This window comes from Pseudophryne corroboree, chromosome 1 (assembly GCF_028390025.1).
Source record: "Pseudophryne corroboree isolate aPseCor3 chromosome 1, aPseCor3.hap2, whole genome shotgun sequence".
NCBI classification, from domain to species: domain Eukaryota; kingdom Metazoa; phylum Chordata; class Amphibia; order Anura; family Myobatrachidae; genus Pseudophryne; species Pseudophryne corroboree.
In genome coordinates this window covers 995209427-995225987 of record NC_086444.1, presented here as the reverse complement: position 1 = coordinate 995225987, position 16561 = coordinate 995209427, and the positions used below count along the sequence as shown (strand labels likewise).

Sequence of the window (16561 nt, the reverse complement as noted above, 5' to 3'; positions counted from 1 at the left end):
TCAACATTTGTCACTATCCTGGCACCAGGATCCCATCTGATTTGCCGAGGCTGCGGAGAGGTAAACTGCGCGGGGGTGGGGGGCGGAGGTCAGGTTTAGGCTGCTGGGGGAGGGTTAGGCTGCGGAGGAGGGAGATGTTTAAGCTTCGGAAAAGGAGGGTTATGAGGTTTGGGTATTAGGGATAGAATACTTACCTTCTAGGTGTGGGGATCCTGAACTCAGGCACCAGGATTCTAATACCATCCCGTTCTCAACTATATATCAGCATGAGCTGCATTGCAACCCCTGCAAGACATGTAGTTTGTATTTAAGAAACAAAAGTAAAACTTTAATTTTAAAGACTAGTGTAAATGTATAGTTTATTTGGTGTAAATGAATAGTTTACTAGTAAAATATGTAAATTAGCAACAACAAAAAAATCAGAGTATAGAAATTGAATAATCTTATTTTTTTTTAATGGAACATGTTTAAATATGAAACGATATACAGAGATAAAAAGTGTCTTAAGTTACAAAAGAGAAAAATGATGTTTGGTACAAGATACTAAATACTGTTTTCCACTAAAAACAAAATGTGCTATACTCCATGTAACACAAATCTAGAAACATAAAACTCAAATGTTTCATCAATACAATTAACAGAGAGAAAAAGTATCAGATTCGCATCATGTAGACTAACATCCCATTATTTTCTTACAATAACCTCTAATTTATTTTTTTTGACAAATAATGCATGTCACGGGCTGCCATCCTATACATTTTCATGTTAAACAAATTTCCCACAGCAAATGTCACGTAAGCTATAAAAGCTTACCATATGATGCTGTTTAATTCTCTAACATTTACTTTTCAGCCCTTTCCCAATAAGAGAATACTTATGATGGCACTTCCATTATTATATTAACATAAGTATATTATTAAATGTTTTATAGGACACATTAGTACATTTGCTAAAATTTACCTAAAGAACAAAAGTTATCCTCAACTTACAAATTAAAAACAAAAGTAAAAGTGCATAAAGAGCAATGCTGTTCATGTGTAGGTCTTTTGTTGGAGATAATGAATTCAGCTATCTTTATCAGAAATGCAACTTTGTAAAAATGTAAACATTATAATAATAATAATAATAAAAAAAAAAGAGAGCGACAACCACAATAATCAAACCAGAAGGCTAAAATAGCTTGAAAATTAAAAACATGAACTTGGTGTTAGGCAATAAAATAATATATTTCAACAATAAAAAAATAAAAGTTTTCATATGTGAAAATGTTGGTGTTAGCCATTTATTGGATCTTGGTTAGATCACCTGATGAAACGATGCATCATGAAATCAATGGTTGTACATCTTGGGAATTTGCCAATGGAGCTCTCTTCTACAGGTGTAAACACTTTAATCTGTCGCATGTGTGTGTCTCTCCCATTCTGATGATTTGCCAAAACTGCTATCTGAATCATAAAGGTTCGAATAGGCTTCTTATGTGCATCGGTTAAAGGGACGTGTATCCAACCACTGGGCTCCACCAATTCAAGTTGCTACAAAATAAAGCACATATTGCACATTTGAGTGATACATATAACTTAACATACTTTCTTCTATACTGTAAAGAACATTTATCGTACTAACATCACAAATTGTGACATTAAAAACAAAAACACAATGTTCCTCTGTATATCTGCACTGCTCTCTAAAACAGGTAGCTCTGAGAGCAACTACTCAGTTGTCGTGTGTTTGAGTAGTGCAGTATGAAACATTTTGGCAAATTAAACTAAAATCATGGGTGAAAATCATATGTATTAAGTCACGTATGTAGCTTTAAGCTCATGAGACCACCAAAAAATGTTGCACTTTCTGGAACCTGCTGTAAAGCACTGCATTAATTACTTGCAAGTACAGTAATGAGCATAGGCAAGATGAATCAGCTGATCGCATGCAATTTTGACTCATGGTCACTTAGCCATTTGCAGTTTAAAGTTGCTTGTATAGTCTAACCCATAGACATTCTCAAAGAACTTTCAGCTTTATTTTATGGACCTTTGAAATAATTTTAAAACAACTTTATAAGCTATGTAAACAGGATCTGTCAACTTTCCAACAGATATCTTATTCAAAACATTTATTTTCATTTTTACATAGTCATTGCAATGTTAGCCAGCATAAGAACCTGCACTTTTTCCTGGAACATGAAAGCATTACAGATGTTTTCTATGACATGTTGTGTATTTATAGCACGCAAAACAACCTTTAGCCTAGATTACTGGTGTGCAACTGTTTTATTTTATTTTTTTCTTACCAGTTGGTATTCCAAGTGTCAAAGGGTCGGATTCAGGTTTGTAAGCAAAGTCAAAAAAGTACACAACTGGGCAAAACCATGTTGCACTGCAGGTGGGACAGTTGGAACATGTGCAGAGAGTTAGATTTGGGTGGGATGTGTTCAAACTGAAATCTAAATTATAGTGTACAAATAAAGCTGTCTAACATTTGTGGGCTACATGCAACAGCAGCCAATATTTACCTTGCACAGAAACAATATAACCCACCCAGATCTAAATTACTCAGTACATGTTACATGTGACCCACATGTAGTGCAACATGGTTTTGACCAGTTGTGTGCTTTTTTGCTTAGCTTACAAACTAGAATCAGGGCCAATGTGCCATTGTTTTGGGACCCCAAAAGAAGTGGCTCTGAAATTACTGTATTAAATTAGAAAATTCTGGGTGTTCTGATTCACTGATGTACACATCTGGTCTAGTAAATCACTGTAGTATAAAAACCAGGTTTACAGCTGCAGATCCATATGCAGTCCAAAATGGACCATAGGAATTGCTTAAACCACCAGTCCATTTAGTGCACATAACTTAAACAAGAAAGTATTTTGAAACCGCAATGGACTTGTGTTTTCTTTTGCAACACAAAACGTGAATTGATTAACCAACGTATGGGCTATCAAGGTGTAATACCATATGCACTGGGGTGGCGGTGCTCCCAGAGAAATAGTTCAGCAAACTATGGGGCAGATGTATTAAGCCTGGAGAAGGCATAAGGAAGTGATAAAGCAGTGATAAGTGCAAGGTGATAAATGTACCAGCCAATCAGCGCCTAACTGTTAATTTACATATTGGAGCTGACTGGCTGGTGTGTTTATCACCTTGCACTTATCACTGGTTTATCACTTCCTTATGCCTTCTCCAGGTTAATACATCTGCCCCTATATGGGTAACGGTCTTTACATAGGCGTAAAGAAGAAAGGACTATACGCATTTTCTGGGGCACACTTTTTAAAGTGTGCCCCTGAAAAGACTTATAGTCCTTTCTTTTTTTACGCCTATGTAAACACCTTTACCCATATAGTGTACATACCTTACCTGCTACACAGTGTCCTTGTAATTATGGCATTGTCAATTACATAGATCCTATTCACAGCCACCACAATTACTAGCCACTTTACATTGATTCTAGACATCGCAGAACCTTACTGACAGTCACTTTGTATACTGTATAATGCCACTGCACAAATACCATGGACAACCACCATATACTCCCAAGGGCACAGTCCCTAAAATGCACAGAATCCCCATTATTATTCAATTTGCACATACCGTCCCCATTCCAGTTCATTTTATGAACCCTTCAGCCAAAAGCAACTGAAGGTTCCTGGGGGTACAGTAAATTGCATCACAGGGACTACCTTTCAACAACACAGAACAAAGCAAGAAATATTGGCAAGTGTGCTTAGTGCCTCCACTTATCACAAGCTGGGTCATGGAAAAAATATTAGGCTCTATGTGAACGCTTATGGTGCATTTCTATAAATCCCCCTAACAGCAGAAAATAATGTCTGAAAAATGTATTGTCCAAGATGTTGGCATAGAGACTCACAGGAACTCAGTCACTGTAGTGTGTTACGTGCAGTTGGATTTTTGGTGTCAATTTGGTCCTCTTATTCTCTGGATGTTTGATAGTTTCTTATAGAACCACCTTCAAAGTATTACCTTGAGAAGGCAGTATGTGTTGAGACGATAAGTTCAGCTAGGTGAAATGTTACCTTACACAATGACAGCAGTGATCAGGGAAAGAATTTGCTATGCATGCATTAGAATACAAAAGACTGGCAGTTCCAATAATCATTATCTTGTGATGATCATAAGGATATAAAGAAATAAAAGGGTCATGATGGTGAAAAGTCAAAATGTATCAACAATACGAAGATAGCCATTTCACTGATTGCAAAATTATTAGTTTACACATTGTATCAATATTGTATTCTTGCAATTAGTAAGCTACGTGTAGGTAATTAATGTGGGCCACACATCAGTCGCAAATTCCTTGTGCTGCCGAGGCTAGTCCAAACCGCTGTTCAACGAATATTGATGAACAGTAGTCTGTTGTGAAATCGGCAAAATACAGTATGTTAAAAATCCAGATTTGCCAATTCCAATTATTTTTTGGCCAGAATTGGTGTATAGATGGATTTCCAACATGTTGGATTTCCCTAATCCCCTGATCCAGGCATGGGAAGACCAGGAAATTGCCCCGATACCTGCTTAATGTATGGGACTCGATAATCTAAATTTCACACATTCGTGCAGTTGATGATATAATGCAATTACATGTAGATGTAAGCTATTCAATAGTTTCATTCACCTTTAAAGTAATATTTGGATATAAATAATTGTATATTGCTTCACTATAAATGGAAACAATTTATATAGAGTTGTGTCTAGATGTAATAGGCCCTACACACTGGCCGATACCACTGAAAGATATGAACGATCTCGTTCATTAATCATTTCATATTTCAGTGTGTATGCACCAATGATGAACGATGCGCGGCCCCGCGCTCGTTCATCGTTGGTGCCAGCTCGTTTAAACATGCAAGCCAATATGGACAATCTCGTCCATATTAGCATGCAGTGCTATGAAGCCGGGTGACAGGGGGGAAGGGGGTGAAGAAACTTCACTCCCCCCTTCACTGGGTCACCCGTATCGGCCGTCAGGCACCTTGACGGCGCATTGCGCTGTGTGTAGGGCCCATTATACAGGGTGAGGCTGTAAATCCTACAAGGTTTTAAAGGTAACAAAAAAGGCATGGCACTGTAAATGCTGTTCAAGATTTTAGTGCATAATCTAAAAGTGCATGAAATACAGTTTATTTTCAATAGGTTTTGAATATCATATTGTCCAGATGGTGGCCTTCATCCGTGATGCATATTCGTAGTCTACAGTATTCCTGAAGTTTCACTCGGCTGGTCATTTTTGGCATTATCGCTGCAATTTCTTGACGAAGCTCACTTTAATTTGTCTGGCTACGTTACCAAGCAGAAATTTCATTACTGGGCGGAAAACAATCATTAGCATCATGAAAGGCCTCTACACAGCCAGCAGGGATATCTGACAGCTGAGGTCTACACACATCAACCAAGAACCATTAATGAACTGAAGGCTCCTATACGCCAAGAAAAGACAATAACATATTCAAAACCAATTGAAAATAAACTGTATTCCATGCACTTTTACATTATGTACTGAACTTTTCAATAGCATTTACCATGCCTCTTTTGTTAACCTTTAATATCTGGGCATTTTTTTTTGTCTCTCCCTGTGTGTGTGTGTATATATATATATATATATATATATAAAACATTGTACAGGTCCCTAATCAAGATTGTTATTGTAGCCTTACATATTCAGGTGCTTAGAAGCCGTGTACAAAGCTAAAAGGGTAAGCATAAATGGATGTCTGCACTACGTCTAAATAATAACATTTTGCATAAAGTAAATGAACGTTTCACTACACAAAAAAGATGCTTTAACAACAAATTTCCTTCATCCCAACCTAAAGCTTAAGGATCCTTTCATCTGTGCCAGTGTACCCCATAGAGCAGAGTCTGCACACAGTAGTACTACCAGATGTGTAAAGCTTAAAGTGGAGCTTAATGTCAGACCAGCTCTCAATGCATCATGTTGCAGCTTCAGATTGTTTTGATAACTGTTGGTGCTTTAGGTTATGTCACAGGAGATTAGGTACCCACAATATTTGGAATTATTTCGGCATGATAGAAGAAAGAAGACCACAAATCTTTGTTTTCCGTAACTACAAGTGTCAGGCTAGAAAAACAAGAAAGCTAATGAAGTTTATAGAAGAGAACCTAGACAATCAGGGAGTTTACAGCATAAGACTTACATTTGCTGGGAGTACGGGGAAAATGGCAAGCACACATACACTAAGTCAGGTTTTTGGCAACCTAACACAAATAAATTAAAGTTTAGGTTATATAACTCATAATTTTTTTTTACCACCAATAAAAAGTCAGCTAAAAGGGTGTTGGACCACCAGTATGCCCCGTGGCATTGAGCCTACCAAATGTGTAGTAGGCATGGAACACAATTCTTCCACAGCAAGGTGATTCAGATAACATCAGTATCATGCTCATCAAACCATTAGGTGACCGCAAGTGCTTTGCGGATTGTAAGTCATTCTGGAAAACATCACGGATGTCAGGAGAGAAATGTAATCACTGTACAATGGATAGGCACTGCTTAATGCAATACAGCTAAATCTAAATGCTAGGACAGTGCACCCTACAAAATTATGCAGCGATCAAATCCCTTCACTATAGGAAATAAGAACTCAGGGCTAAGGTTCATTAAGTTGGTGACCCAGGTACAGTTGTCGTTTGGTTAAGAACATGGTGAAGTCCCACTTTGGAGGAAACATGAGTAAAAAACAGACACAATACTCTGTCCACCATGAATCTGCTCACTCCTTCCCCGGATCACCCACAAAGCACACATCAGCAGAGATGAAATGCTGGTACCCGAGGCTCACTAGACCTGAAACAAGCCACACTGATCTCCATAGAACCCAGTGTACGCTCCACAGGGACCTGCTGCAAGATCTCACAGCAACCAAAAGCTGCAGGATTGGCACAGGGCCAGGCACAACTGCTCTTATATAAGTAATCTATAAACAATGTCCCTCATTTTGCCAAGCTACTGAAGGCTGAATAGTCTGCAAACTGTAAATGCTGTATATTCATTTTCTTCCACAGAGCCTGCCACCTACTGAACCTCTCCCGAATAGGGGGCTCAACAAAGCATGCATTACAAACCATAGCGCTGCCCCTTTTTGCATATACAAACCACACTTTGGGGGAGGAAACAAGTCTGTAATAATTTTTCAAGTACAGATGCAGCACATTACTTTTAGATAAACGTTATAACTGAAAGGTACACGCGTCTCTCTACTCACTGAACTGTATCACTGTGAAAATTGGTGTGGTTAGGGTCACATGGTACAACCAATGTGTATGATTGTGCATACAGCGCATCCGGAAAGTATTCTCAGCGTTTCACTTTTTCCACATTTTGTTATGCTACAGCAGAGATTTTCAACCTTTTACAATTCGCGGCACACTGAACAAGATTTAAATATTGCCAAGGCACATTCAAATATAATGGTGTTGCATGGTGCAGTTGCGTGTTCAAGGATGTCATGTCGCAGCTTCTCCATAGGTAACGCCTGAGCCACATCTGAGAATGCCAGAAAAGCCCAACACTGCTCGGGCCCAAAATTAGAACTGGCTCTGCACCCACTAAACCCACCAGTATTGATCGTTCCAGGGCCTCAGCAAAGGCAAAACACTGACGGGCCTGGGTTTGCTTCTATGGCGGCACACCTGGAGACTGCTCGGGGCACGCTAGTGTGACATGGCACAGTGGTTGAAAAACACTGTGCTACAGCCTTATTTCAAACTGGAATAAAAAAAATTTCCCCTCAAAATTCTACACACAATACTCCATAATGACAACGTGAAAAAAGTGTTTTTGAGACTTTTGCAAATTTATTATGAATAAAAAACTACGAAATATGGTAGTTATCAGAAAATTACAAATCCTTTACATATACGTATGCCTTTGAACTTTTAGTAGCCTGACAGTGTGAGCAATACTAAAACGATTATTATAAGCGTAATGCTTTGGATCTATATTATTATAAGCGGCACCTTTGGATCTATAGGGACAGTGTGTGTGTGTATATATATATATATATATATACACACACACACACACACATACACTCTCTGTCTCTCTCTATTTATTTATTTATTTAAAAAAATAAGAATTTACTTACCGATAATTCTATTTCTCGTAGTCCGTAGTGGATGCTGGGGACTCCGTCAGGACCATGGGGATTAGCGGCTCCGCAGGAGACAGGGCACAAAAGTAAAAGCTTTAGGATCAGGTGGTGTGCACTGGCTCCTCCCCCCATGACCCTCCTCCAAGCCTCAGTTAGGATACTGTGCCCGGACGAGCGTACACAATAAGGAAGGATTTTGAATCCCGGGTAAGACTCATACCAGCCACACCAATCACACTGTACAACCTGTGATCTGAACCCAGTTAACAGCATGATAACAGCGGAGCCTCTGAAAAGATGGCTCACAACAATAATAACCCGATTTTTGTAACAATAACTATGTACAAGTATTGCAGACAATCCGCACTTGGGATGGGCGCCCAGCATCCACTACGGACTACGAGAAATAGAATTATCGGTAAGTAAATTCTTATTTTCTCTGACGTCCTAAGTGGATGCTGGGGACTCCGTCAGGACCATGGGGATTATACCAAAGCTCCCAAACGGGCGGGAGAGTGCGGATGACTCTGCAGCACCGAATGAGAGAACTCCAGGTCCTCCTCAGTCAGGGTGTGCCCCTGACCAAGTAGCTGCTCGGCAAAGTTGTAAAGCCGAGACCCCTCGGGCAGCCGCCCAAGATGAGCCCACCTTCCTTGTGGAATGGGCATTTACATATTTTGGCTGTGGCAGGCCTGCCACAGAATGTGCAAGCTGAATTGTACTACACATCCAACTAGCAATCGTCTGCTTAGAAGCAAGAGCACCCAGTTTATTGGGTGCATACAGGATAACAGCAAGTCAGTTTTCCTGACTCCAGCCGTCCTGGAAACTATATTTTCAGGGCCCTGACAACATCTAGCAACTTGGAGTCCTCCAAGTCCCTAGTAACCGCAGGTACCACAATAAGCTGGTTCAGGTGAAACACTGACACCACCTTAGGGAGAAACTGGGGACGAGTCCGCAGCTCTGCCCTGTCCGAATGGACAATCAGATATGGGCTTTTGTGAGACAAAGCCGCCAATTCTGACACTCGCCTGGCCGAGGCCAGGGCCAACAGCATGGTCACTTTCCATGTGAGATATTTCAAATCCACAGATTTGAGCGGTTTAAACCAATGTGATTTGAGGAATCCCAGAACTACGTTGAGATCCCACAGTGCCACTGGAGGCACAAAAGGGGGTTGTATATGCAGTACTCCCTTGACAAACTTCTGGACTTCAGGAACTGAAGCCAATTCTTTCTGGAAGAAAATCGACAGGGCCGAAATTTGAACCTTAATGGACCCCAATTTGAGGCCCATAGACACTCCTGTTTGCAGGAAATGCAGGAATCGACCGAGTTGAAATTTCTTCGTGGGGCCTTCCTGGCCTCACACCACGCAACATATTTTCGCCACATGTGGTGATAATGTTGTGCGGTCACCTCCTTCCTGGCTTTGACCAGGGTAGGAATGACCTCTTCCGGAATGCCTTTTTCCCTTAGGATCCGGCGTTCAACCGCCATGCCGTCAAACGCAGCCGCGGTAAGTCTTGGAACAGACATGGTACTTGCTGAAGCAAGTCCCTTCTTAGCGGCAGAGGCCATGAGTCCTCTGTGAGCATCTCTTGAAGTTCCAGGTACCAAGTCCTTCTTGGCCAATCCGGAGCCACGAGTATAGTTCTTACTCCTCTACGGCTTATAATTCTCAGTACCTTGGGTATGAGAAGCAGAGGAGGGAACACATACACTGACTGGTACACCCACGGTGTTACCAGAGCGTCCACAGCTATTGCCTGAGGGTCTCTTGACCTGGCGCAATACCTGTCCAGTTTTTTGTTCAGGCGGGACGCCATCATGTCCACCTTTGGTCTTTCCCAATGGTTCACAATCATGTGGAAGACTTCCCGATGAAATCCCCACTCTCCCGGGCGTCGGAATGAACACTACTGACAGTGCTATCACCTGATTTTCCGCCCAGCGAAGAATCCTTGCAGTTTCTGCTATTGCCCTTCTGCTTCTTGTGCCGCCCTGTCTGTTTACGTGGGCGACTGCCGTGATGTTGTCCCACTGGATCAATACCGGCTGACCTTGAAGCAGAGGTCTTGCTAAGCTTAGAGCATTGTAACTTGCCCTTAGCTCCAGTATATTTATGTGGAGAGAATTCTCCAGACTTGATCACACTCCCTGGAATTTTTTTCCCTGTGTGACTGCTCCCCAGCCTCTCAGGCTGGCATCCCTGGTCACCAGGACCCTTCCTGAATGCCGAATCTGCGGCCCATTAGTAGATGAGTACTTTGCAGCCACCGCAGAAGAAACACCCTTGTCCTTGGAGACAGGGTTATCCGCTGATGCATCTGAAGATGCGATCCGGACCATTTTTCCAGCAGATCCCACTGAAAAGTTCTTGCGTGAAAACTGCCGAATGGAATCGCTTCGTAAGAAGCCACCATTTTTCCCAGGACCCTTGTGCAATGATGCACTGACACTTTTCCTGGTTTTAGGAGGTTCCTGACTAGCTCGGATAACTCCCTGGCTTTCTTCTCCGGGAGAAACACCCTTTTCTGGACTATGTCCAGAATCATCCCTAGGAACAGCCGATGTGTCGTCGGAAACAACTGCGGTTTTGGAATATTTAGAATCCACCCGTGCTGTCGTAGAACTACTTGAGATAGTGCTACTCCGACCTCCAACTGTTCTCTGGACCTTGCTCTTATCAGGAGGTCGTCCATTTTCTTTGAAGAAGAATCATCATTTCGGCCATTACCTTGGTAAAGACCCGGGGTGCCGTGGACAATCCAAACGGCAGCGTCTGAAACTGATAGTGACAGTTCTGTACCACGAACCTGAGGTACCCTTGGTGAGAAGGGCAAATTGGGACATGGAGGTAAGTATCCCTGATGTCCCGGGACACCCTATAGTCCCCTTCTTCCTGGTTCGCTATCACTGCTCTGAGTGACTCCATCTTGATTTGAACCTTTGTAAGTGTTCAAATATTTCAGATTTAGAATAGGTCTCACCGAGCCTTCTGGCTTCAGTACCACAACATAGTGTGGAATACCCCTTTCCTTGTTGTAGGAGGGGTACTTTGATTATCACCTGCTGGGAATACAGCTTGTGAATTGTTTCCAATACTGCCTCCCTGTCGGAGGGAGACGTTGGTAAAGCAGACTTCAGGAACCTGCGAGGGGGAAACGTCTCGACTTTCCAATCTGTACCCCTGGGATCCTACTTGTAGGATCCAGGGGTCCTGTACGGCCCCAGCGTCATGCTGAGAAACTTGGCAGAAGCGGTGGAGGCTTCTGTTCCTGGGAATGGGCTGCCTGCTGCAGTCTTCTTCCCTTTCCTCTATCCCTGGGCAGATATGACTCTTATGGGGACGAAAGGACTGAGGCTGAAAAGACGGTGTCTTTTTCTGCAGAGATGTGACTTAGGGTAAAAACGGTGGATTTTCCAGCAGTTGCCGTGGCCACCAGGTCCGATGGACCGACCCCAAATAACTCCTCCCCTTTATACGGCAATACTTCTTTGTGCCGTTTGGAATCTGCATCACCTGACCACTGTCGTGTCCATAAACATCTTCTGGCAGATATGGACATCGCACTTACTCTTGATGCCAGAGTGCAAATATCCCTCTGTGCATCTCGTATATATAGAAATGCATCCTTTAAATGCTCTATAGTCAATAAAATACTGTCCCTGTCAAGGGTATCAATATTTTTAGTCGGGGAATCCGACCAAGCCACCCCAGCTCTGCACATCCAGGCTGAGGCGATCGCTGGTCGCAGTATAACACCAGTATGTGTGTATATACTTCTTAGGATATTTTCCAGCCTCCTATCAGTTGGCTCCTTGAGGACGGCCCTATCTGGAGACGGTACCGCCACTTGTTTTGATAAGCGTGTGAGCGCCTTATCCACCCTAAGGGGTGTTTCCCAACGCGCCCTAACTTCTGGCGGGAAAGGGTATACCGCCAATAATTTTCTATCGGGGGAAACCCACGCATCATCACACACTTCATTTAATTTATCTGATTCAGGAAAAACTACAGGTAGTTTTTTCACACCCCACATAATACCCTTTTTTGTGGTACTTGTAGTATCAGAAATATGTAACACCTCCTTCATTGCCCTTAACAAGTAACGTGTGGCCCTAAAGGAAAATACGTTTGTTTCTTCACCGTCGACACTGAAATCAGTGTCCGTGTCTGTGTCTGTGTCGACCGACTGAGGTAAATGGGCGTTTTAAAGCCCCTGACGGTGTTTGAGACGCCTGGACAGGTACTATTTTGTTTGCCGGCCGTCTCTGTTGACATTATCACGTAATTCCTTGAATAAGCCATCCATTCCGGTGTCAACTCCCTAGAGAGTGACATCACCATTACAGGCAATTGCTCCGCCTCCTCACCAACATCGTCCTCATACATGTCGACACACACGTACCGACACACAGCACACACACAGGGAATGCTCTGATAGAGGACAGGACCCCACTAGCCCTTTGGGGAGACAGAGGGAGAGTTTGCCAGCACACACCAAAAACGCTATAATTATACAGGGACAACCTTTATATAAGTGTTTTTCCCTTATAGCATTTTAATATATATAGTCATATCGCCAAATAAGTGCCCCCCCTCTCTGTTTTAACCCTGTTTCTGTAGTGCAGTGCAGGGGAGAGCCTGGGAGCCTTCCCACCAGCATTTCTGTGAGGGAAAATGGCGCTGTGTGCTGAGGAGAATAGGCCCCGCCCCCTTTTCGGCGGGCTTCTTCTCCCGTTTTTCTGAGACCTGGCAGGGGTTAAATACATCCATATAGCCCCCAGGGGCTATATGTGATGTATTTTTAGCCAGAATAAGGTACTATCATTGCTGCCCAGGGCGCCCCCCCCAGCGCCCTGCACCCTCAGTGACCGCTGCTATGAAGTGTGCTGACAACAATGGCGCACAGCTGCAGTGCTGTGCGCTACCTTATGAAGACTGAAAAGTCTTCTGCCGCCGGTTTCTGGACCTCTTCACTTTTCGGCATCTGCAAGGGGGTCGGCGGCGCGGCTCCGGGACGAACCCCAGGGTGAGACCTGTGTTCCGACTCCCTCTGGAGCTAATGGTGTCCAGTAGCCTAAGAAGCCAATCCATCCTGCACGCAGGTGAGTTCACTTCTCTCCCCTAAGTCCCTCGATGCAGTGAGCCTGTTGCCAGCAGGACTCACTGAAAATAAAAAACCTAACAAAACTTTTACTCTAAGCAGCTCTTTAGGAGAGCCACCTAGATTGCACCCTTCTCGGCCGGGCACAAAAATCTAACTGAGGCTTGGAGGAGGGTCATGGGGGGAGGAGCCAGTGCACACCACCTGATCCTAAAGCTTTTACTTTTGTGCCCTGTCTCCTGCGGAGCCGCTAATCCCCATGGTCCTGACGGAGTCCCCAGCATCCACTTAGGACGTCAGAGAAAAATACATTGTCGTACGCAAAAAGAACAACATATGTATGGTAGTTATCAGAAAATAGGCGCTGCCTGTATCAGTACTCCAATTGATGGGTGCAGAGGATAAGAGAAGAAGTTAAGAACCACTAAACGCAAAAGGAGTAAGGAAAGGAAGAGTACACTGCTTGTGAGACCTTACAATCTATCAGCGAGAAGTAGCCAAATATGGGTGATACAAAGGGATTCAGGCGAGTGTGGGGACAAAGTGGAGGGTTAGAAGATATGAGATTTCATAAAGCAAGTGGTTTAGAGTTCGTTTCCAGATTTTAACCACTTAACTGATGATTTTTGCCTTCAAAACTGTTCATTTTTTTATGTTTATTTAATATAGTTGAAAAAATATTTTTTTGTTTAATATTGAAATATTATAGTACGCAAATCTGCAGAATGGATCTCCTTGTCAAAAACTGGGGGACACAGTGGGGAGGCGCAGTCGCAATGTATCTGACCATGCTAGTTAAGTTAAATTGCTCAGTAATAGCCAGTCATCTTCAGCAGCTCCTCTACCTGCCAGATGCACCGATGTGGTAATGGTGTGTAAACACGGTGAGATATTTCTTACAATTTTGACTATATAGTCAAAATCTTAAGAAAAGTGAATGTCACCTTGCGATCCTGATTCGATGCTGATGCGCGGTCGGCATCGCAAGCCTAGATAGTTAAAATTGACTTGCCTGCACAGTCTATCTAGTATAAAAGATAGTCAAAATCGCACATAGTCAGTATCGCAAGCACACTCATTATGTGCTTGCGATGCTGACCTATACCCTGTCGCATAGTGAAAATCGGGCTTAGCCCGAATCTCACCGTGTGTACACACCATTAGAATTGCTTCCTGACTCACAAAGTACTGATTAGAAACTCCAACCACATCTGAATCAGGTCCATTGTGGTTTTACTTGTTACTGCTATGCTCCGTTAACTGTACTGTTCTGTTAACTCTGTACTGTCTTATTGTTTGCTGCATGTACGGCACTGCTGACCATTTGTGGCGCCCTATAAATAGGGTGTAATAATAATAATAATTATGTGGTGCACAACGATCTCAGTGTTTGTTATGGTGCATCTATGATGCACCAAAAATCTGGACAGTAGTCGAAGCAAACGGACTTGGGTTGGCTACTGTTTCATCTCTCCTCTAGCTCTCTTGGCCACTACGGCCCAAACTCAGTCCTCCTCAACCAATAGTTGGCTTACTCACTGACAATCAGGGACAGTGCACAACCCGTAAAATTATTTTTCTTCCCACCCATCTCCAATTATTCCAATATTCCATAACCCTGAGAATGTTTATAAATTACTGTATAGATGGTACTATTTGCCAGCTTGTCTAAAAAAATGTACCGAGATACACTGTATAGATGCTGCAGAGGATGTTCCTCTCATGGTACTTTGCTCCACATTTGGTGGACTTGTCCTCAACTCTTGGTTCTCTAACTTAATTTCCACTCCTCTTCAAAAATCCGTCACATGTGAAACTAAACTCTTTCTTCTCCCACTGGGACTTCAGTCGGCCTTCAGACACCAAATAAATTATCACGTCATATAGTCATTGCCACCACTTCTCAGAGAGCAGCTGACTGGAAGACAGCTGTCTCTTCATCCTTTCAAAAAAAATAACTTCCAGACATTGGAATATTTACAGTATTAAATTCATGACCAGTATAATAAATAATTTATCTATATCTTTTAATCAAGTTTCAAGTTCCTGACTCACACTACATAATTCTCACTCCCAACTGGAGTAAGGCTGAAGCATCCTGACATTATATGATGCCTTCTGTTTGAGTTTTTTCTCTTTCCCCCTCTCCACTTTTGGTCTTCTTTTCTCCTTGACCTGATCTGCCACGCCGCATCCTCTCTTACCCTCTCCGCTCTCTCTCTTCAAATTGCAATTCATCAGTTCATAAAAACCTTCTTCCAATCTCCAGTAAACCACTAGCAAGCTTTTATTTATTGCTGGTTAAAAAATGTAAGTTCTTAACATATTACTTTTTCTCTGAAAAGGGCCATTTAATATAACTCTGAAATTTACATCATTTGTTCAGTATTTGTTAACAAACTTTTTTTTTTAAACCTCTAGCAGTTTACCGCTTACCTTTTTACAATTTCAGGTTATTCACTGGACTTGAATTCCTTAAGTTTCAATAAAACCTGGACACATGGGGGTGTTCTAAAACATTTAACCAGTAGTGTTACTGTGTATATATACATCCATATGCCTAATGTTTATTTTTACTCCACTGAAATAAACATCTATAAATGGCGCAAAGAAATATTCTTTGGTTCGTTTCACTTCCTAGTCCAATAATTATTAATGCAGCAACTTTAGGACTGCTTAAATTATACCAACAGACATTGCGTTAATAAATTTCCCATGCTTTACTGAATTATAATTTGGGTAACTGTAGCTGCTAATGAAGTACCATCATTGCCCATACACAGTGTTGACTATTTTTGCCGTTTTGATTATTGACCACACACCCAAGGAATATTATACAACCATGGACTGAATGATTTCTGAGTTCCAATTTATTCTTATTAGTCTATGGCCACTGGCAGAGAATGATTAATTATTGTCCAGGGCTTATAAAATATTGCCTAAAGGTGAATTCAGTATGCACATATGTATTCCTTACTCCTAGAATACACGGGATATCTAAGTGAGGACACCAACAAACTACTGATTGATTGTTACTTACTACTTCAAGTGCTTGAATATCTTTGTTTCCTAAACAGTTAACAGCTGCTTTTCTGTGTCTGCAACACATAACCCCAACACAACAGCCCATATATGCCTTATTTGGCTCATAATCTTAATACAAAAAAAAAATGAAATTCTTCACTTTAATATCCATATTGGCCAACTTTCCTGTGTGGTTTGATCATACAGCCTACAAAGATCAATTGCAATCTGGCTGGACCAATATGCAATAGGTAGCACCTATCCTTGTGTATCAATGCCTAT

The 16561-nt window shown here is 42.0% G+C and overlaps 1 protein-coding gene across 9 annotated transcripts in view; it reads right to left on the bottom strand.

Moving 5' to 3' along the window:
• Nucleotides 1-433: 433 nt before the first annotated feature.
• Nucleotides 434-16561, bottom strand: part of ANAPC10 (anaphase promoting complex subunit 10) — a 305129-nt gene continuing 289001 nt past the window's right edge. For 3 of the 9 annotated variants that reach the window (XM_063920607.1, XM_063920608.1, XM_063920609.1), the window contains one exon: nt 434-1532. In XM_063920607.1, coding sequence (XP_063776677.1) covers nt 1302-1532 — 231 coding nt within the window. In that variant the 3' untranslated portion in view covers nt 434-1301. The remainder of the gene's footprint in view (nt 1533-16561) is intronic. The other 6 variants (XR_010177486.1, XR_010177490.1, XR_010177485.1 and 3 more) reach the window with 4 other exon arrangements.